The sequence below is a fragment of the Lissotriton vulgaris genome, chromosome 8, assembly GCF_964263255.1.
Source record: "Lissotriton vulgaris chromosome 8, aLisVul1.2, whole genome shotgun sequence".
Classification (NCBI taxonomy): Eukaryota; Metazoa; Chordata; class Amphibia; order Caudata; family Salamandridae; genus Lissotriton; species Lissotriton vulgaris.
The window spans coordinates 594,379,019-594,402,958 of record NC_141696.1 but is presented as its reverse complement, the minus strand read 5'-3'; the positions used below and the strand labels follow the sequence as shown (position 1 = coordinate 594,402,958).

Below are 23,940 nucleotides of genomic sequence, written 5' to 3'. Positions count from 1 at the left end.
GGCATAGATATCCTCACTCCTATTATAATTCTGTACCAAATCCTTGGGAATATATACATTACCCCCTGGCACTAGCTGTGCGCTGCCACCATTTTACCTGGAATCCACCTGCTTGGCCTTGATATCCAGTTCTCTCATGATCAACTCATGAGCCAAAAGCAATTTCTTTTCCTCCAGGGCACGGGCATTTTTGCTCTCCCCCGTCGCCCTCTCTACTTCCAATTGCTTCATTTTCATTCTCATGACTTCCAAATCATAGTCTCTTACTCTCTGATTTTCTTCTAACTCTTCTGGGGTAGGACCCCGGCTGGAGTGGTTGCTGCCAGCCCTTGAGTTTGGTTTGCCCACTGGCAACTCGTGGGGTTGAAACCCTCCCTTCCACTTGCATCATTTCCTTCTTGGGCCTCCCACCAGGCCTTCAAGATTCTCTGCAGCTCATCCTTCCTGAATGGCTTTTTATGGGGCACTCAAACTTATTGCAGAATTGCCTAACCTGCTCAACTTTGTAGGAATGCAAATCCTCAATGACAAACTCCAATTCTGCCTCCACACTGGGTGCCTTTCCATTCACAGACATGATGCTTTGAAGAGTTACTCAAAAATAGAACCAACCAAAAAAACTCAACTGTTGTGTGCGGTTGCGTAGTGGTGTGCACTCACTAGTGATGTACACCAGTCACTGTGGGTCTAGTACACATACAATTTCAAATCCTACAGCTGACCAACAATGTTAGATCTGGGGGTATCTAGTTGGCAGAGGTAGGTACCACTGTCCAAATAGTGGCCCTTGCTTCTAGTCAGAGTAAGGAGGAAACACTCTTCAGATAACCCAGGCTCACCCCCTTGGTAGCTTGGAACGAGCAGTCAGGCCTATTGAATGCAATGTGTAAAGTATTTGCACCAACACTCACAGTAACACAGTGAAAACACCACAAACTGACTCTACAACAGTTTAGAAAAATAAAGGTATTTAATCTAAACTACACAAGACCAAAACGACAAAAATCCAACATACACAGTTCAAGAATATGGTTTTAAAAAGAGTTCTTAAGGTTGCGTTAAAATAATCCACAGTTGCGTCACGTTTTAGCCAACAGTACCTTTAGATGCGACAAAAGTTCCAAGTCAAAGCTGTAGCATTGAAAAGCAAGCGATGCGTCACTCCTGAGACCCTAGGGAGACAATGCGACAACCCCTCTGGATGTAGCGGGCGTGTTGCAGTGACTCTGGTCTATATGGGGATGGATGCGATACCTTGCGTGGATTCCGGTGCACAGGTTTTCGGTGGAAGCGGCTCGCAAAAGGTACGATGCGATGATCTTCGGGGTGGCGACGATCTCCGGTGTGGCGTCGATGCGCGGCCCAGCATCGATCTTCTTCTCCCGCGGCCCCTCGATGCGATGGCTCTGCGACGACTCTCGCAGCGACGTGATGGGTCCACAAGCAAGCGGTGCGACGATCTCACCCAGTGACGAGAAGCTCTGCGATTATTCTCACAGCAATGGTAATCTTCCCGCACCGTACTGGTGCGTCCAGCTAGCGAAGGATGTGACGACTCTGGCAGCGACAACAGGCGCTGCGAAGATAATGGCCTTCGCGGCAGCGGGAATTTTCTCGCACTGACGGGGATGTGCTCCGCAAGCGAGCGATGCGTTAAAACTTGCAAAAAGTCTTTAAAATCTTGGTTTCCAGCTTCCCAACACAGGTACAACTTCCAGAGGCACCACAACTGGCCCAAGCACTCTAGGAAGGACAGAACTCTCTCAGCAGAGTTCAGGGACGCTGGGGGTGAAGTCATTTTGTTCCTGGGACTTCTTAACAAGGAGCCAGCTCTTCTTTAGGCCCTTGGAGATTCCTTCAAGTAAGGGGACACAGCACAAAGTAAAGTCCTTCCCCTCTCATTGACAGCCAAGCAACTGCAGGTCAGTCCAGCAACGCAACAGCAGGACAGTCTTCCTTCTTCAGTCTTCCAGCTTTCTCCTTGGCAGAGGTTCCCTCTTGATTCCAGGATGATCTAATTCTCTGTAGTCTAGGGTCCTGCACTTACACCCCTAAAGGTCTTTGTTCTCTTTGTGCAGGAGGGCTCTGAGCCCGGTCTGAACCAGTTCTGGGTGTTCTTTGAGCACTTTGTTTTCCTGGCCTCTCCTTTCCTTTCAGAGAGAGGGGCAGGGTCGTCAGCCGCCCAGCAGGAGGCGGAGCCAACATTGTGGAAGGCAGGCACAGCCCTATTCAGGCCCAGGTGCTACCCCCTCCCACCACTCTAGATGCAGATGGAGCTATTCAGCCCAGAGATGCCCCAATCAGCCTCTGGGAGCCACCCAGCTTCTGTCACTCACAAACCAGACAGTCAATTCACAAACAGGCCAAGGCACACAGAAAGGTCACACAAGAGAACAGCAACTTTCTAAAAGTGCTGTTCTCAAACACAGGATTTAAAAACCACTTTCCTAAAGATGTGTTATTAAATCCTGAGTTCAGGGATACCAGACTTTTATGTCCTATCTTGCTTCTATGGGAATATATGCAGTTAACCACTGTAGCCAGCATTCCCCATGATAGCCTATGGGCAAGATAGCCTTGCAATAGTGAAATACGAACATTGCTGTAATTCACTACCAGAGCATGTCACCTGCACTAGTACATGCCCTACCTTTCACATACATTGCACCCTGCCCAAGGGGGTACCTTGGGCCATCCATAGGGGTACCAATGTGTACTGAAAGGGAAGGGTTAGGCCTGGTCAGTGGGGACACTGCCCAGGTGGACATGGCAGTTCACAAACTGCACACAGGCACTGGGGTGGCAGGCCTGAGACTCCATTTTAGGGCTACTCATGTGGGTGGCACAATCAGTGCTGAAGGTCCACTAGTAACATTCGGATCACCAGCCCTGGCACACTCAGTGCACTTTACTAGGGACTTCTTGGTGAGAAATATATTCCAATCATGGATAACCAATTACAGTCACAATTTACACAGGGAGCACTTGCACTTTGACACTGATCAGCAGTGGAAAAGTGCCCAAAGCATCTAAACCAGCAAAAATGAAATCCAGCACAGCGTCAAAAATACAGGAGGCAGAGGCAAAAAGACAGGCAAAACCACGCCAAAGATGCCAGCTCTAACACGAGACATGTAAAGCTTAAGAGTACATGTGCTAGCTTTTAAATACACTGCACCCTGCCCTCTGTTCTATGTCGGGTATACCCTAGTGCTGACTTCTATGTATTAAAAAGGAAGGTTAAGACCTGGCAAAAGGTTTACTTTGCCAGACTGAAATGGCAGCCAAAATCTTTAAAGGGCTAATTAAGTGGGTGGCACGTGTGCTACATGCCTATTAGTAGCATTTAATATAAAGGTCCTAGGTACAGGTGGTACCACTTTACTAGGGACTTACAATTAAATTGAATATGCCAATTGGGTGTAAGCCAATTCTACCATGTTCAGAGAAGAGAGGACAAGCACTTTAGCACTGGTTAGCAGTGGTAAAGTACTCAGAGGCATATTATCAGAAACAGAGTTAAAATTATCACCGCTGTAGGGTTAGGAAACTGCCACTAAAGCGGCGTTAATGGGCTTGATAATATGCCCTTGAGAATTCCAATAGAAGCCCATGTTCACACAAGAACATGGGCTTCTATGGGAATTCACAAGGGCATATTATCAAGCCCATTATCGCCGCTTTAGCTGCAGCTTCCTGCCGCTAAAGTGGGGATAATTGTAACTCTGTTTCTTGATAATATTCCCCTCAGAGTCCTAAAAGCTAACAAAAACGGGTTTATAAAACAGGAGGGTGAAGGCAAAAGTTTGGGGATGTGATAGTTGCAGTGCTTATTACCAACATAAACAAAAAAACAGCACATGAAGAAGGAGTTCAAACTTTCCTCACAAACCTAACAAGAAGGAGCAGTGCAAGCCACTCAAATACTGGGTAATGTAGCAAAAGCAAACACAATGCCAACTTTCCTCACACAGAACAGCTGGAGTACAAACAGCAGTGCAAACGGTTAAAGACAGAATTGAAAACTGTGCCCTGGAAGTTAGACGGAGATTCCTACAGCTGCCAGCAGGTGCATTGTTCAGGTAAAATATCACATTCAGCTACATACTTTGCCTCACTCAGTCACCATCTTGTTAGCACCTTAGTGGAATTAACACGAAACAGATATAAAAAAATGTAATGACGGTATGCTGGGCTGGGCCCCGATAGGAGGATGGATTGTGTTCACTTCTGCGACCGAGTTCAGTGATTAGGAAAAGAATGGACTGCCATTCACAGGAGGCAGGTTGTGGCTAAAGAGCAACAGCTGGAAACGGCCCCACAAAATAATCCATCCAATCTGAAAAGCAAAAATCTAAAAACTAGGTTAGGACAGCCGGTCTAGATCTCCCTGAACATGAGAAGAGAGTCATCCTGAGCAGCAATCAGTCAATCGTGTTCTCAACATGAGCCCAGTTCCCACTTAAGTGCTTGTTACTGCATTTTGTGTATGTGCACTTTTATATGTGTAGTGTTAATACAGTGTTGCACGTTTAAAGTCTTATAAATAAATTGTGCTGCTAGCACTTAACATTGAGGCACTCACTTTTATTTACAAATTATTTGAATCACAAAGTGCTGAAGAGTAATACATCAGATACAAAGGGAATGTCTCCGACAAGTATTGACTCACCCAAGCACTCCCCTGTCTAACTTACCAAATAGAATTTAATAGGGTCTCACTCTTTGTCAACCTTAATGGCGCCATTGACACAAATGGGATCTGACTTATATTAACTGAATGGCCTCACAGCTCTTTCCTGAGACAGTTGGCCACGCTTGGCCAAATTACCTCCCAAACAGAGCAGCCAGGTGAACTTCCACCATAAAAATGATGTGGAGGACCTTAACTGGCCTTTGCTGAAAGCTTGCTGCTGAATCAGCCTAGACTGACTGAATTATTTATTAAGAGCACTATTGCCGAGGCGTCGTGGCACTGAGGTGTGTGCGGATGGTGCTACATTAACAGATCTAGGTCATTGCAAAAATCCAGGTTTTCAACATTTTTCTGAATAGCCTCTTGTTGGGTTGTAGTCGGATCTGTATAGGGAAGGTGTTCCATAGGTTGGCCTCTTGGAATGAGAAACCCTTTCCTCCCCATCTGACTCTTCTTGTCTTGGGGAGACATACCAACCCCATATTTGCGGACCTAAGAGAGCGTGATGGCACATATCGAGAGAAAAGGTGTCTAAGATCTGCCTCTCCTCCTCCATAGAACAAACAGAGGGCCTTGAAGGCAACTCATTGTCGTACTGGAAGCTAGTGTAACTGCTTTATACCGTTGGACGTCAGGTGATGTTTGGGTAAGTCAAGTAGTAAATGGGCGGCCGCATACTGTAGTGACTGAAGTTTGAAAAACTGTCTTGTGCCCGCTCCCAAGTACAGAGCATTGCAAAAATCGACTCTCGACAATATTAAGGCACCTACTACTGTTTTCCTTTGTGAGAAAGGGATAAAGGGAAGGATTTTTCGTAGGACCTTTATCGTGAAAAAGCAAGACGAGGTGACTTAGTTAATTTGAGGGCCAAGCATTAAGTCCTTGTCAATCAGGAAACCTAAGTTCCTGGCCTTAGGCACAGGAACATGGCTGCCGGCTTCAGGAGGTCACCATAGTTGGCTCCAAAATACCGAGGGATTTTGAACAAACTCAACAACTGCTAGGACCATGCTGCTAGAGAGGGCAGCATGGTCCCTACTACTGTCATAGGCTGGTGATTGCTACTGATTTTGATTTGGATGAAGAGCTTTTTTTCTGTCCTCTCCCGTTGTGTGCTACATGCTCCAGTCACACAACTGGTGGGGGTTTTCGGAATGATGGCATTTTAAAAAAATGTCCATTACAATATCCTTGACCCTACTCTTGCTGTTGGCTCCAGCCCCCTGCCTGCATGTTTGACATGCTTCATGCCTGCCAATGACAATCCTCTCTCTACTCTTTACAGTCCAAATAGGCTGCAAGCCTAGTCCGTCCTCCTTCACTCTTCTCCCCCGCTGCTGCTGCCAGTGAGATGCAAGGAGGCTGGAGACTAAAGAAATAGTAGCATCTTCCTTCACCAGGCCAGGCTAGCACACTTTCACACATGTAGGCCCAGATTCTGAAAGCTGACAGGCAACGCAGCACAGCACCCAAAGATGATACACTGAGTTTCATGGCAGGTAGGGAACAGGAGAGCACCATATTCACATATAAATGGCTCTCTCCTCCCCTCTCCCTAGCAACAGGGCTGATTTCAGTTACCGAGCGACACGCGCACACCTTGGCACCATAGTGCTAGGGTGTGTGTGTGTGTGTGTGAGTCTAGCATAGGTTTTGCAAGGGAAGGGTATCCTTCCCGTATAAAATACTTTGATTAGACAAGTTAAAACGCTCGTCCTACTTTGTATGTGTGCTGCACAGTGCAGCACACATGCAAAGTCGGAAAAGCATAGGGAAATGAAAACATTTCTCAGTTTAGCACATGCTTTTCAGAGGAATCAATTTTTGGCGCTAAACCCTTTCTACTGATGTTTGAGAATTGGTTTTAGCGTAAAAAAGCATGGGAGGTAGCACGGGTACGCCCATGTACCACCTATGTAACGGTCCCTTGACGCAAAGTAATGCACAGCAGCGTTTTGCATTACTTTTACATACATAACAACGCGAATACCAATTTGCGTTGGTTTGTGAATCGGTTTAGTGTTACAAAAGTTATACTAACCCAACGCGAAACCTTTGAGAATCTGGACCGTTGAGTGACTGAAAAAAGTAGGCATGCAGTACATTAGCCAATAACCTGGCAGTAGTTATTAGAATTTTTATGATGAATGGCCAATATCTTTGCAGGCCTTTGACGTGTGTATGAAATCGGACCTGAAGTGAAAATTTAGAGTGCTTTAAATTCCTAGGTGGACGGTGGAACAGGAAGCTCGCATCTGCCTAGGATTGTTTTTTAAATTGGGTCCACAGACCTCTGCATGCAGGTTTGTGGGACTATGCACCCGTCCCCTAAAATAAGTGCCAGTAGGACCCATCAGCACAAATGAACCACTCTCTTAGGGCATCATAAAGATTTGGGGTTTTATAAGGATAGAAATAATTTGCTAGGAAATCTAATTAGTCGCGAGGGGGAACGATGGATCATTCACACTGATAGGAGTACAGTATATGCTGAACTGTTATGACAGGGAGTCTGGCCATTTAGCATTAGTGCATCGGATAGGTTCACTTGTCAGTTATTGGCTTCTGTGAAAAGTCTGTTTTTCAGATGTTTCTTGAAGAGTCAATAGTGGGTGAGGAACTGGGGCCCCAATCATCGTCTTTAGGCACATAGTCTTTGAGTGAATGATCAGAGACTCCTCAATTTGATGTAAAGTGGATCCAGCCTTTGTAGGAACCCGGGCCTCGTGTCAGAAAGCCTTATGACTGGTGCTAACATTTGTGTGGGCGTTTGAGTGGTGCAACACAATTTTGTGCTGTGCTCGTGGGCCTAGATTATAAATATGTGCTACGTCTTGTGTCATATTCTGCCATGTGAGCTTCCATGCAAAGCTTTAGTAAATCTGCTCCTTCAAATGTAATCCTCTGACTAAGACCTGGTGGTATTATGTCAAGGAAGGCTTAATGCCATCAAGATTTTACCAGTTAACAGCAAGTCTTGGTATCTGTCTCCAGTTGCTGTGATCTGTCAATGAGCTTACGTACACCATTGTTGAACACCTTGCAATAATCCAGTTATGGTACTCTGTGTAGCTCGAATAGGTGTGTCGTATGGTGCAGTGGTAGAATTGTGCGAAGAATAGAATAAATGGTAGTAATTCCATTTGGCCACTGAGTTTATGTCCAGAATGTTGACTTTGCAAGTAGGGTCCTTCCTAGTATCTGAGAATAAAGACCCTTCAATAGGGATGGTTACCTTCTCTGTAGCTCCCTGCACACAAACACTCACATTTATCATTTGATACCACTCAAATAGAATATTTCCTTCATCCAGTGATAGATATGGTTCCTGTAGTTTGTGATGGTAGTCTGGCTCCTGTTTTGCTATCCAGATGAAAGTGTAATTCTCTACCAGCCACAAATATCAGAAATTGTACCCAGTGTTACAAGCCGTATTGACTATAAAGATCGACAACATAAGGTGAGGGTGCAAGTCAATCCTGACAAGTCAAACAGAAAGCTATTACTCAGGGCAGGGCACTCATTAGCACCATCTCTTGGTTCACCCCTTTCACCCCTTTCACAAAAAGCAACACCCCACAGCCTAATTGTTCATACCATCCTTCGTAACGTGTACAATGGCAATTCCCCCGGAGACTTCCTGTACTCGGATTTGCCCTCAACTGCCACAGAAGCAAGGACCCTAAAACTATAATGTGTGCCAGTGGTTGTCCCATTTTGAGGCAACCTATGCCTATAATGAGGCACTGGACACGTTCCCTAGGCCATTACTTAACCAAGCTATAGGTTTTTACTGAGGAGGAAATTGAGAAAGCCATAAGGGAGACCTCTGGCAATAAGGCCCCTGGTCCAGACTGCATCCCTGCTGACTTCTATAACATTGAACCCAAATTTTGGGCGAAAATTTTGGCCAATGTTTTTAATGCTTCTGGTTCATTAGGGTTCCCACTTTCATGGTCCCAATCGATTATCATACCTGTTTTCAAAAAGGGTCAGAGGAGAGATCCGCGGTGTTATAGACCGATATCCCTGATCGACTCCTCTGTTAAAATATTAGGAAAGGTGATTTTAACTAAAATTACAGACTGGGCTACGGAGAATAAGATCCTATCCAATTTACAATATGGGTTTAGAAAAGGCAGAAGCACCATGGACCAGTGCCTCAATTTATGTTTACTAATAAATATACCATGGCTAAGGAAGGATGTCTAAGGATGACATTTATGGACCTATCCTCAGCATTTGACCTGGTTAACAGGTCAAAGCTATGGAACATTATGTTGGATAAAGGTCTTGATCCCTGTTTAGTGCATTTTCTGGCTGATCTTCATCAAGACCTCACTGCCTCAGTTAGGATTACCCAGGATGGCAAATGCACAAGAACTTTTAAATCAGGTAGGGGTGTCCGCCAGGGGTGCATTTTGGCGCCCCTGCTTTTTACACATTATATTATTGACCTGGACAAGACATTAGTGGAGGCGTCCCTGGAAATCCTGCGTGTAGGAGGCTGTCCTATTCCAGTTCTCTAATACGCGCACAATGCTGTTCTTTAAGCACGTACCGTGGTAGGCCTCCAGCGACTTTTAGACGCTTTTGGGGCCTACATGCAGTCTTTAGATTTGGTAGTAAATAACTGAAAGTCTCATGTTATGTCATCTGGTACTAGAGTAAGAAGATCTAAACCTTTTTATTGGAATGGGTTGGAAGTGACTTCGGTCTCTTCTTTTACTTATCTAGGAGTTCTTTTTGAATAGGTCTTCCTGGATACCCCAACAAAATATTTTTAAAAACACAATCATCCAATCTTGCTCAGGTCTATTTAGGTTTGCAGAGCGATTAGGGGGCAGACCTATTGAATGAATTTTAAAAATATACAGAGCAAAGTGCCTGGCCATTGCGGCCCATGGCTCTACTATATGGGGATTCAAAGAGCAGGCTGGTGTTCAGTTAGCAGAAAATACATTTCTACGAAGCCTTTTGTCCGTCCCATAATCTACCCCAACTTTTTCTATACATCAGGAATTGGGGTTAGGCAAAGTTTCTGATAACTTGAGTACTGCCCCGTTGCTCTGCTGGCTCAAAACCTGGTGACATCCTGAATTAAATTTGAATCACCAGATTTTACGGGACTGCGTTAACCTCGACAACTAGAACAAGATTAAGTGGTTGTCATATGTTAAATGTATGCTGGCTAAAATAGGGCGGCCCGAATTATTTGAAGCTCCCGAAAAGATCAGGAAAGAGGATGTGTCATGGGTGAAAATGAATTTTGCGAATTTATTGATGTTGGAGCGGGAAGAACAGGAGTTATGTAACCCCTTAGTTAGGGCCCATTTTCTAATAAAAAACACTATTCTTATTGAACCTTATTTGCTAATAGTGAATAAGCCTTTCCATCGCTGGCTCCTAACTAGGTTCCGTTTCAATCTTATCCCTTCTATATTAGGTGACTTTCAGGGGTGGTGCAAACCTGAGGCCACAGAACCCTGTCAATGTGACAACTATTCACCCCAGGATACCCTACATTTTATGATGTTTTGTCATTTTTATACTGATATTCGTATGACGTTTTTAATCCACATCCTGAGAGGAAGGGGCTTTTTGCAGGTCAGACCAGCGCTACTTAACTTGCACACGCTGAGCAATCCCTGGGATTTATTTAACATTGTGTGTTTTCTTGTTGTGGCAGTGAGGCTTAAGAAAAACAGAAAAGTGTTGATGAATATTCTCTAAGCCCTATTGTTATTATTTATGGAAATGTAAAATCTTGAGAATCTTGGTTATTATGAATTTCACATGAGTTTATCTATTTAGTCTAAATGTTTTTTATCACTGTCTATGTATGCTGTATATTGTACTTTTATGATTTTAATTAATTGAATAAAGTGGATTGAACGAAATAACTATAATGTGACATTCTAAGAGACTCCTGTGACTGAAATTCTTGACTTGCTCATGCTGAATGTCTTCAGCCAAAATTATACCATGCTAGGTCTTACTTGTAGTGCTCATTACTGCTCCTCAATCCACCTCAGCACTAATCCCTTCCGGAAACATGATACACTCCCTCATCTCAGCATTCAACAGCTAGCTAGATCATTACCACTAGTGACAAAATACCTACATCTCTCAAAGCCTCTACTTTCTCAGCCGTTTCTCCAAATGCTAGTCTTTGTTCATACACATAACCAACCTCTGTGACAGAATATCAGCTTCTATGTCGCTTTGCCTAGATCAAGACTAGGTCCTCCAATAACTTGGAACTAATGTCCATTGAGCTTTTGCTTACAAAATATGATCACTTCTGGAAAACAGAGAAATATGGCAGAGGAAGTATTGTGGTTCTCATTACTGTGAATGTAAGTTTGTGGAAACAATGACCCACATCATGCTATGACTACCTCGAATATCTGTTATCACCAACCCAACCACTTCACTCATATGTGAAGTCATGTATCAGCACCTATAAAAGGCTCCCGTAATTTCCAGCTGTTATGCTCGATTATGCACACTGCATCTGTGCATTCACACCAAACCTAATGTGCCCTGGGAAGTGACCATTTGGGCTGACAATCCTGAACTTATGTTCTCTGAAAATCAAGAAGACGTGCTCAATCCCCTTGACCCATAACAAAAGGCTGAACCCAGTGTCACTCATCACATCACCAAGTGGCCTTCAGTTACACAATCAAAACTTCCCAACAGTTCATTGTAAGGTTTTCATACTAGCCTTCCCACCTATACAGCTTGTCACAAACTGACCTCTGACAGGCAGTGTATGACGGAATCCTGGACAGAAAATAAAAACTTTTGGGTGAAACAATGAAGTACTGCTCACACCAATGGAGCATGGTTTTGATCCAATTAGATATCTCTGCAACTGTGTATACAATAAACAACAACATCCTCTTATTCATCTCAAACGAGGATGGGTATTGAGGGCTCCATATTACAATAGTCTAAGCCTCTCCTCTCTGGCTCTACACTTCGGATTATCCTGTTATGCATCTCAAGTCCCCAACATCCCTTGTGATGTACCACATGTTTCTGCCTTATCCCCATCCCCTTTAATGTCGGCCTGGATCTTCTAGCAGGTCCTTACCAGGTACTATGCCAGTTATCCTGTTCACAGAGATGACAACCAGACACTCTTCAAATTGGAAACAATGTTTAGGCCTTATCAGTTAACGAGGACTAATTTATGCAAGTGTAAAACTGGATGAACAATAGTTGCCGCTGCCTTAATAATGCAAGATCAACGGCCTGCTCACTCAACCAGGGAACTATAATTCCATTCATTTTTACTGCAAATCGTCCATGGGACCTGGCTTCCCGCAGGCACACTCTATTCAACACGGGAATCCCACTCCTTCAGTGGACTGGTAAACAGCATTAGAAAGACAACATTTGATCTTGTGTACCTTCCTGGGCTGGACAGGCCATTTATTCCACTGGGCATTTCCTCGATGAGCTGGAGCCCTTGAAGGCCGGTTTGAAAACCCGGGGCAACACCTCGTGCTCTCTCACTTTTCTCAGGCTAACTGCAGCCGGTACAGGGAGGGTTGAAGAGAGTTAGAGAGGAAGGGGAAAGGTAGGCAAGAAGGTGATCAGAGAGGAAGAAGACAGAGTGAGGAGAGGAGAGAGGAGGGGGAGGGGTAGGGAGAGAATGCGAGGATAGAAACACAGAGATAGCACGAGGAAACAAAGGGAGCTGGATTGGTTTGAACATTTTTGCCAGGGTTACCTTGGTTCTCCATTCCAGCCCTGTCACCTTCTCCTGCGATGTTCCCTGGAGCAGCTATCATGCATCGTCTTGACTATTGCAATGGTCACTAAACTGCAGAAAGAAAAAGAGGGTTGAACTTGAGAAGCTTTTCCTCAGTGAATAATCATTGCCGGGTCACCCCATGGATAGGTTAGCAAACCATTGTCATTCTAGCTACCAACCCGCGCCTAAGTTCAGCCTTCAAAACCAAACCATGTCTCTGACCAGTAATCTTATCAATGTTATGAGGAATTTTACCCATTGTATGTGCTTTAGTACCATTTTCAGCACCAGGGAGATAATGAGATTGCAAATTCTATGTGGAAGAGGCCACTGGTGTACACGTTGGGCCCAAGAGGGCCAGCATCATTGCCATCCCCAGTAGATCAATCAATTTACAAAGAATGAATCTAAATGGAATTCATTTACACAGCCACTGATTACCCTACAATTATAGGTTGGATCTGGCCTTGGCTTAAACTATCTCCAGATAGGTCTCAGGCAGACATAAACATAGCAGTTCCCACATGATGGGCATATGAAACCAAAACATGCAGAACCTTAGCTGGTAATTTTTTGCTTAACATAATTTGTGTTTTTTCAGCTATGTATACTATCTATACAGACACGCACACAGGGAATTTCTTCATAGACGTTAATGTAAATATTCAAAATTTTAAAAAAAATCACATGCGCCGTTAGTTTTTGTTTTACTTTGTGAGAAAGTATAGGTCAAACTTGCGAGGCAAGGCATTTGAAAGGCTTATAACATTAGCAGCTTTTTAGCAAGCCTTTGAATTGCAGCCAGCAGTAACAAAAAAATATAGAACGTCACCTCTGCGATGAGGCTTCTCAGCCGTTTTCGTCCAATAAAACCACAGGGGCATTGGGTAAAAATCAAAGAGGCTATCCATATCACGAAACTCTTCAAAAGACGCTACATCAAGGATATGGGTTTGTTGCTCCAAAACAAAACAAGCATTTGCAATGCAATAAGTCTCGTATTTACAAGTTTCGAGCTATTGGCTTTGTAAATGACAATACCTTTTATTTATGTGTTGTTTTTAAAACAGATAAATAAAAGGCATTGTCATTTACAATGCCAATAGCTTAAACTCTCACAAATGCAAGACCTATTGCATTGCAAATGCGTTCGTGATATAAAATGTTCTATAAAGCGTTAGGAGAGAGCATTTGAGAAAATAGAGCTTGGAGGCTGTAAATAAAGCCTACTGCGTAACGACACACATAACAGGGGGTGCCATCATGGGAGGTTACAAAATGAGAGAAGGCGGCACTAAGGAGAGAGAACTCAGCCTATTGACCAATGAACAGGCACAGTTTACAGGGGGCAATGGGACACAAGCCATTGAAAAATAAGGGTGGAGAATGGGCGGTGCTTCAAGTCCCTACCTGAATAGGGCATGCCTCGCAGAACAACGAGTGCCCTGGCTCGACCTAAAAAGGGGAACCAAATATCATCTGCACTGCTGGAAATGGAATAATTTTACTCTGGAAACTCATAAATTGGACGTCAACGTATCGCAGTGGAAAGGTGGGGGAGTCCTGAAGGGTGGACTTACGAAAAGCAGAGCCTGAAACATACATTAATATTTTTAAAAACTCTTATGTTAAGAAATTGGCAACAAGGACAAATGTGATAGGAAATCTGTTCTGTCTTACTAATTGGGCACAAAGAGGCCGCATTTTAAGAGACATTTTGGTGTGAACCCCTTAAGAGCTGCCGTCGGCCAACGGTCGTCGCGTGCACTACCTTGGTAGTGCTGCGCACGTCCGTTAGCCGGCGCGGCCCCACCCATTATTCGAACGTTCAGCACTGGGCGCTGAACGTTCGACGCTCTAAACTGGTTAATGCACTTGCAGCAAAGATCTTTGTGTGCCTGCCCAGCAATTTTCATTACATAATAATAATGTTTCACTGAGGTCAGCCTGGATGCTTGCTCAAGCGCAATAAACATGGTTGGTTCAGGGATGTGGTTGAACCCCCTCATTTCCTGCACTGATCATGGAGGAACCAAAACCTGATTGGTTGAGCAGGATTTAGTAATTTGTTTGTGAAAAGAAACGTTCATATTCATTACAAATCCCCTGGATATATCAAGAGGATAGTCATCATTTAAAATGCAGTGCTGCCACCTTACTAGAGTCAACAAAATCAATTAATTAAAAAATGTGTCGCATTGTTCAATGTGTAAAAGCAATTATAATGCATTTGGTTGCAAAAGGGGAATTCATGATGTCCCTCTATTATGCATATTGATTTTTTTTTTCCAAAAACAATAAAATGTAGTTACACAAAATATGTCACATAGTTTGACAGGCTGCAAAATGATTACCCTATCTCTCTTACAACTGTTCAAGCTTCAGCTGTAGTTATATTTGAATTTTGAAGTCAAATATCAACAATGTTCTTCTTAGTTTTTCATCATTTACATGTTTTTTTCTCTTTCTTGGTCAGGTGGAGAGAAGGGTATCTGAATTTTTGAGGCTGAGGAGGATGATCTCGGTTTTTACGCTGTTAGGGAATTTTCAATTGTTTTCCATCCACTTGATAATATGATTGATCATATTAACCCAATCAAACTGAATTTGGAAGGGTCCTTGCATGTACTCATTTCATACAACAGCACAGCTCCAGCTCCCATCCACTATGCATTTTAAGACCGTTTCTGAGGCTCAACCTGCCCATAGCTCATGTACATGATAGGGAAAAAAGGCTCTCAATGCCAGTAGCCTATAAATTCCAATGGGCCCGGCACCAGAAGTCATGGGCCAATCGGAATTAAGAGTTTACCAGGAACACTACTACCCAGTGGTATTCTTCCCAGAGTTTTCCACAGCTTCAAGTAAATTGAATTTTCCCGATGGAATAGCAGAAAAAAAGCATGTGGGAATTTCCACAAAACCCACTTTTCTCTTGTTTCTCAAAAATCATAATTCCTGTTATTCTCCTTCCGAAATTTCCAAGACAATCAACAACAATAAATCTGGTGGGTTGGAAATAACAGAGATTTTTACAAGCCACTCAACTTGAGTGCCAAAAAACCTTTTTGATTTAGTTTTAATTATCTGTTCGTTTGGGTTGGATCAGGATGTTGATGTCAAGGCACTAAAGTGTAGAGAAAAGAAGGAATTCATCTCAGCCACTGGCAATTACTTGGGCGTCATCCCAGTCCATCTTTAAATTGCAGACCATGACACCTCAGTTTGGACCCAGACATATGCAAATGACCCTTGACCCTGCTCCAATGGCAACAGGCCAGCCCAAACTGCTAGGCCAGGTCCTCCCTCAACTGGAGCACACGTGTCCCAGGACTATTTTCACCATGGTTGGGATCATTAGCCAAGATTAGAATGGTTCCAGTGACACAGTGTGCATGGGACCCACGTCTAGCCATACGGTGCCACTTAGGGTGGTACATTAAAGCATACAGAAAAGTGATTGATGGAATGTTTGAATTAATCTCAGCCACTGATAATTACTCAGTGCCACATCCCGGTCCTGAGTTGCCTGTATTCCGATTAAGGTAGGACCTAGCCTGGCAGTTTGGGCTGGGCTGTTCCCATTGGAGCAGGATCAACACTGATTTTTTATGGCTTAATTTGTGCTGGTGGTTTCAGGGGCTGAGCACTGGCACTTAATTGTCAGCACCAGCTCTAGTAATATTCCACCACATGGTGGTGCTGTCTTTTTAATTATGAGATGAGCACATGTTTAATAAATCAATATGTATTGAAAATGATTACTACCAGACTCTCATGACATTATTATAGCTTTGTGTGGCCTGAAATAGTCTGAATTGTCACAGGTGTAGAAGTGCAATGGTTAGGTGTTATGTTGTTACTGTCATTGGCAGCGCAGACAGGGTATGGGTGGTGCAGGCTGAAGTGGTCCTCCAGCAAGGGCCCCAGCACTTAGTTTTTTACAAATTAAGCAGTGGTCCGAACTAAGGTGGTTTGATGGGCAAACTAATGATGGACTGTGCTGCGGCCAGTGTAATTACCCGGGGCTGAGATTAATTCAAACATGCCATCCATCTCTTTTTTTTTATACTTTTTGTTGATGTCCAGGCAGCAACAAGAACAGAAAACTGTCATGCTACTCTCACTGTGTAGACTTAGCAACATGGCAGTGCTACTCGCAGCCTCCCAGAAACACAGTGGTTATTTTACAGTGGAAAGGCAAAGAAATTAGAGTTTCATGTTTTGGAAAAATTATTTTCTGGTGGAAGAGATAAAATCCACTACTGCTGTCATAAAAGACATCCCTCTTAGATCAGATAGTCCAAAATCTGATCGTAGGAAAAATATATTGTAAAATTAATTGGCAAATTAAATTGACACCTGCCACGGTGCGTTTAGCTCTCATACAACTTATTATGTAAATATCGCCAATTTTTCTCTCCTATTAGTTGTTACTTTGCATCTGCATGTATAGTGTCATTGCTGTTTACGTGCCTAAAGGAAGTTTTCATCATCATCACGCATTATCCAACTGGTGTGTGTTAGCCACTCATCTACAGATAAGTAAGGTCAGCATGCCTGTGACTCCAGGGGTGTTTTCCTCCCTAGTATCTAATTGCTTGAACCACTTCCTTTAATATCGAGCAGCCATTTTAAATCTGCGTGTTACTTTCTATGGCCATTGTTTTTGTCTTGAAATGCTTTTTTACCCGGACATAGGCGCTGGAAATAGCGACAGCAACCCCAAATCAACCATGCTGGATTTCTGAAGGTGAAGGAGCAATACAGGTGCCTTTAAACTTCATAGGTCAAATGCCAGGCAATAACTTCCGTTTAATGGAGATTGGGGTTTACTTTCTCTAACTGCAAAGCAAGATGATTTGTAAAGTGAGCTATGTGGCAATCTTGCATGGGTACAGTAGATGTAATTTTAAAATGTAAATACCTGTAAATGAACTGTGCAAAAGTTTCTGACTTTATCAATGGTTCCGAAAGCAGAAACAAAGCAATTTTTTTGTTATTCTGAAGAGTGAAGGAAGCAAATATTTTAATACGGCCAAATTAAAACAAGACAAACTTAGTTCCTGAAACACAATTTTCACACATAATGTCGTTTGTGCGCTTTTTATTAGTAAACAATTGCTTGTCTGAGCAAATTTAGTGTCTATTTCAATGGAGGGTGTGGTTTGTAAATAGAAGTGGAAGGTGCATTAAATGGTCGTTCCACGTTAGAGTTCTCAGACATTAGTCTCAAGACACTTCGTTAAAAGAATTGACATCCCACTTTCGTTTTATGAATGCAGTGTTGATACGACTCATTCATGTGCTATGTCTGCCATCTAGTATCCACATAGGTACATTGCAGTCATAATAGGAAATTTCATTTAAATAAGGTACTTTGAAATTATGAAGTTGCATTTTTCACAGTTTACTCTGTACATTTGTTTTATATGAAAGGGACTTTTAAAAAACACGAAATAGCGTACCCCACAGTATGAAAAAAGTTAATTAAGACACTGTACAGTAACGTTTTCAGTAAACGATAATACAATATAGATAGAGGAACGAAAAGTGGAGACAACATATTAGAAAGTAGACATTACAAAGTGTAATATTAAAAACTGTGAAAACAATTAATGGATTCGGAAGGACTTAAGTGGAAGGTGTGGGAGAGAGTTAGCAGATGAGATGGTACAGGGGTAAAATCTTAAGGTGGTATCTATCTCCCGTAGAATGACAGGGACAACAACATGGTTAGTATCATTGAGGGAGCAACTATTAGGGATTAAGGTAAAACTTAATATGCTTATTGTCAATTCACAAATTTATTTTAGTTTTTTCCATAGACATACATGCTTTCATCAACTTTTTTACTTCTCCTTTTTTCACTTTTATTTTTTGTAACCTAATTTATTTAATACAATCTACATGCTTGTTGACACTGTGAATTTTTTTAAAGTGGACACGAAGTTAATCTATCAACTTGTCATAAACATCAACTGTATTTTTTTCCATGAACCATTTGGAACCCTACTGAAGGCTAACTATTGGAACCAGTGGGAGCAGTGAGGTTCCTATTGACATGTCACGTTTTATCTTTTCTTCTAAAAACAATATGAAGCTCAGCAACACTAGGTGAAGTAGCAGAAACACGTCTTGTGTATATTAATGAAGTTTAAGGCATGCCTGTGTTTGGAGTCCCTTCCAGCAGTGCCTTCTTAATGCCTGGGTGCGCTGGGCAGTTGCCCGGTGTTCCCACGATTACAGGGGCCCCATGCAGACCAGAATTTAATACTAATTTTCCCTTAAATATTTGTATTCCTGTGAGTGGTTGTGTAACGGCAAGGCCCAGTGCACTGCTTTGGCCAGGGTCCTAAAATGCTGTTAAGAAGGCCCTGCCTTCCAGTCAGTGCACCATGCCCACAGAGAATAAAATACCTCCGAATGGAGAAGAAAGGAAAACTATTTTGCTGCGTACAATAATGATTATAATATAGAGTATGTACAATATTTATAATACAGTGCCACTGCGAGCCAACAGAATTCGTCTCCATGATCTTTGGTACCTATTCCGTCCTATTCTAATGAGCCACCTTTCTGAAGCAGGTCTGCACAACAATGTTCTTGCTTGGCTTAAGTCCTTCCTGTCAGAGATGCCAAGGCTCCTGGTCCTCTTCACTTGTTTTGCACCCTCTTACCGTGGTGTCTCCAGGGCTCCTCAATTAGCCCTCCATTTTTCAATTAATATGGACACCCCTTGGCCCATCTAATCCGATTTTAGGGCTGCTCTCATACGGCCCTCGCCGATGACATCATCACTCATGTTGACAGCTCGGACAAGGCCCAGTGCAGGTTTGGGACCACAGGTCCTGCTTGGATAACAAGGAGGCCTTGATTTTGGTGGGTCCTTCAACTATCAGCTCTTCTCTCGGTGGAATTCATCAGCTCACCGCCCCTCCTGCTCTGGTCAAATTTGTGAAAAACGTTGTCTTTTACTATTACAGCTCTTTTTCTGGGTAAACTGTGTCGCCTTCACCTGTTTCTTTCGCATTAGGATACTTCATAAAAGTAGACCCCATCTAGCATTTGACTGTCTTAAAACCGTGATACAGCCAGTTCTTCTGCTGTGTCTCATCTTTGGCAATTCAATCTGTTTGGGCCTTGGTTCCTACTTGATTCGTCATCTTGAGGCAAAATCTGACAGCGCGGCTCATGGTTGGATTCCCAGCCCTGCTTTCACTGTCCCCAGGTTGGGGATCTGCACTGGCTCCCTGTCGCCAAGAACTCGTGGCTCAAAGTCTTCTGCATCTGCTGTCAAGCCCCACACAAAAATGGCCCTTTTGCTTACAGTATCACCAGGACCCTTATGTCTTCACTCAGGATTTGTTCTCCGCTACTGTCTCAGCATCAGGAAAGATTAAGTGGCCTTTCCTTCTCAGCCAGGCTTCCATGCTCTGGAATTCTCTTCTTTCCTTTCTGAGTTACTCAACCAACCATCTTCAATTTTACAAGAAATAAAAAACGTACCTGATCCCATTCACCAGCTAACCAAGCTGTCCCTGTCTCTTACATGAGCAACAGGACACCCACCGCGTGACCGGATATCGGCGCCTAGCAGCACGATGTTGAAATTTCATTCATTCATTCATTCATGTTGTAATCTATGAAGTATGGTAAAAAATGTCAATGAATAAAGATGTCACAGTTTGACTTTATAGTGACAGGAGCATGCAACAAAGAGGTACCTTTATTACATTTGCTATATTTAGATGATGTGTTTAATAATTTTTAATTATTTAATAGTTATCATGTAATCTAATTATGAGCATTGCTTCAATTAGCCTAGTAAAAAAAAAAACTCTTCACACAGTGAAATACATGCCACTATATTGAAAAAAAAAAAGATTCAACCTTTAGCCATAGTTTTAGCACGCAGATCAACAGGAAATGCAGCATTTATGTTTCTTGTCTGGGAAACTGGGACTAAGTGTAATGCAGTCAGGAATTGACAAGACAGGTGTGCTTGGATTGTATATGCAGCATATATTCTTGATGATCTTCCAAATCATTTCCCAAAACGTCCACTCTGTATAGCTACTTTTCTGCTCCCATAAAAAATATTAGATTAAGATGGGAATTGTAACCGTATGTATAAGTGGAAAATCACACAATTTCAATGAGACTTTTGGAAATATAATCAAGCTTGACAGGATGACCAAAGTAGTGCATAAGGATAGCTTTACCTGGTGTTTGTTTTCCTGTTCTAATAGTTAACAATCCACCTTCTCTTTTACATCTCATAGATTATGGCGTTGTCGTTGCACCCAAAGCAGCTGCTGGCTCTGACGGTGGCGATTCACCTACTACTGCTGAAAACCACCCAAGCAGGGGCCTACTATGGGATGAAGCAGATGCCACCACAGGTTCCGCAGTATCAGGCGCATTCCCAACACCTGCCTCTTCTTCCCTATGTGAAAGAGGGTCCTCCGGTGGGCCACAAGGGGAAGGACATGGCGCACCTGCCCTACGGAAAGGAAATGCCTCATCTGCCTCAGTATGGCAAAGACTTTCCACAAATGCCCATGCTTGGCAAGGAGATGATGCCACGGAAAGATGGGAAAGGTAACCAAGGTAAGCGGACCTGCATTTACAATTGCTTATTCTCTAGCAGAAACCCTGCATTTGCTGAAGAAATATTTAAGACATGCAAATCCCTGTCTCATCCCAGCTCTTCCCTTTACTGTGTGCCATCAAACTGTGCACAAGCATGAGGTGCCCTCTTGTCCTTACACTGGAATATACTGATTGCATAGGGAATATTGACGGAATAAGATTGAAGGGTCACAATTTCGTGACCAGAATATCAATGGACAAGATACCGAAGACCTAGGAGCAAAAAGGTAGATATGGATCCACCATTCTTAACTCCACCTCTACATACCTTGAAGATATATATATCAGCAAGCCGGGTGCATGTGAAGTTAGGTATGTCAATATTTTGTTCCTCAGTATTCTGGTCATGGGCTCTGATATTCTGTCTTCGATATTCCTGACCCACACCGAATACACTGACGCGCTGTGCAGCCGCCAACTATCCAGTGTGTCACCCCTCCAGCTCAAATATCCCCAGAGACAGTCCGCAGCACAGAATCTCTGGACATGTGCTTTTTAAACACCCACTACAGCTTCCTCATCATGAAGCATCTTTCTCCCCCTTTCAGTCTCTTCACCTCCACTTCTTTTTTCTATGTGCACCAGTCCTTGATTACCTCTCTTAGCCTCTCGCTCCCTGGCGGTCTCATGTGAGCACTAATAGACCTGCCGCAGGCAGTACTGACACAGTGGGATGTTGATTTCTATGCGAACCCACGAATTGGTAATTACACTAAATTCGAGCGAAACACCTATTGTTTATGATTATTTAACCAGATCTCTGCCCTCCCCCACCTCAAAATTGTATGCCAGTGCCTCAATGGCGCAAAAATAGCAAAAATCCAAATGCACTGTTTTGAATGCTACTCTGTCCTGACACATTCGTTCAGTTACACCTTACGAAGGGCTTTGTAGACTTGAACATTGTATGATGCCCTCAAAATGCAAATGGAGAATATCGAAAACGTATTAATTTTTTTGTCTCCAGACTATATCAAATTGGCAGACTTTTTTTTACATAGACACATTTCATATATGTCCCATTGCCTTTTTGAGGTGCATTCTATGTACAAGGGCAGGGGGATGCCCTGAGGGTCAATGGGACCCTCTTTCTCCCCCTCCCAAGCCCCATGCAAATGAGGGAACGCCTTCTCATGATAGCGCTGGCGCTATACTTGCACCAGCGCTATCAGTATTACAGAAGGAGAATTACAAGTTTTTGTGGTCGCTTCTGTAATATAATTGTGCCCCGGGGCGCACACACCCATTGTGATTCTAGGGCACAACGTACAATACAGCCCCTGGACTCCAATCTGCTATGGTAATTTTCAGTGTTCTAACCTAAGTCTCTATGTTTGCTATTTACACTCTGGTTTTTGCTTACATCATATTCCTCTTTTGACTCTCTTGCAATTTCTATATGCAATGTCTATACTTATGTGGCTTAAAAATCATTGCATCATCTTCTTTTATTCTCCAGTTACTGCCTGACAGCACTTTTAACCATAACCGCTCAGTTAAATCTTGCATATCATCATACTCTTCACCTCTAATTCATGCAAAAATTGAGAACCAGTGCATTCAGTGGTTTTCTGAACGACTCCACCAGCTTATTTTTACCTCCATGATTCCCCTTTTTTATTTAATGTATACACTATGTGGGGTCTAATTACCCAAGTATCCTTCCTCGCGGTCTACATGTTTCAGCCTTCCTAGAAGATACTGAGATTTTCCTCAGGACCAGTATTTCAAGGATCACTATGGATTGCCTAATCCTTTCTAAGTCTATAAGTGGGGATTACCTCTATTCGTGCATCATACTTCCTTTCATACCATGCATAGACTTTATGTTTATGTCCCGACTGGCTAAATTGTCAGTGGGTATCTGTAACGAGATAAGAAAATCACCATTTACTTAGTAAACACAAATGGTGTGCAAAACCATCTTTCTAATGATATGGAAACAGAGAGACACAGTGGTGACCTACAACTAGATAGGATAGTGGCCAGTATCAGGACTCATTATGAGCCCTATAGTGTGTGCAATGTGACCCTATCCACAGGTGTTTGGTGGAAGGTTGAAGCAAGTGACAAGTGGTTTATGTAGATGTATACTAAGTGACATAACATAAAATGGTGCGGTAATTTTTTTTATGTCTCTACAGATACCCAACGATGATTTAGCAGGCCGGGACATAAGCATTACGTCTGTGTATGGTATGAATGAAAGTATGATGTGTGAGTAGGGGTAATTCCCAATTTGTTTACCATAGAAAAGATTAGGCAATCCATAGGGATCCTTGAAATACTGGTCCTGACGAAAGCCTCAGTATCTTTCATGAAGGCTGAAACATGTAGACTGCAAGGAAGGATACTTTCGATATTAGACCTTGCATAGTGTCTGCATTTATTTTTAACATTGCCAAGGTGATATTTTGATAATAACGTTTGTTGCCAGTATCTTATTTTACAGTTAGGGTCCCTTGAAATATCTCTAAGGGCGCCCTGAAAGAGATCAGGTTGAAGCCTGCGGTGGAAGTATTAGACTCCATCGCGAAAACTCTACTATGAAGCATGCCTTCAGGATTTCCCAAAGGGTGACAGTTTTATAGTAAACATTCCTCACATGCCACTACAGCCCAGATGGACTGGACACACAAGTGACCCTTCTTTGGCTTATATAAAGTAATTTCAGGGAAGTAGGGGGATCCCAACAGTTTTTCTCTCTCCCTCCGTTGATTATTTAAGATTTTCAGGATATCCATGTGGGCCAAGTGTACATTTTCGAATCTAAATGGGGCTCATTTAAAAGGTCAACTGTTATGCTGAAAATATGACGACT

At 42.9% G+C, this 23,940-nt stretch overlaps 1 protein-coding gene across 1 annotated transcript in view; it reads left to right on the top strand.

Moving 5' to 3' along the window:
* Nucleotides 1-23,940, top strand: part of COL8A1 (collagen type VIII alpha 1 chain) — a 223,282-nt gene that overhangs the window by 182,780 nt on the left and 16,562 nt on the right. Inside the window, exon 3 of the mRNA XM_086934446.1 lies at nucleotides 20,750-21,077. Within this exon, the coding sequence (XP_086790572.1) occupies nucleotides 20,753-21,077 (325 nt within the window). The 5' untranslated portion in view covers nucleotides 20,750-20,752. The remainder of the gene's footprint in view (nucleotides 1-20,749; nucleotides 21,078-23,940) is intronic.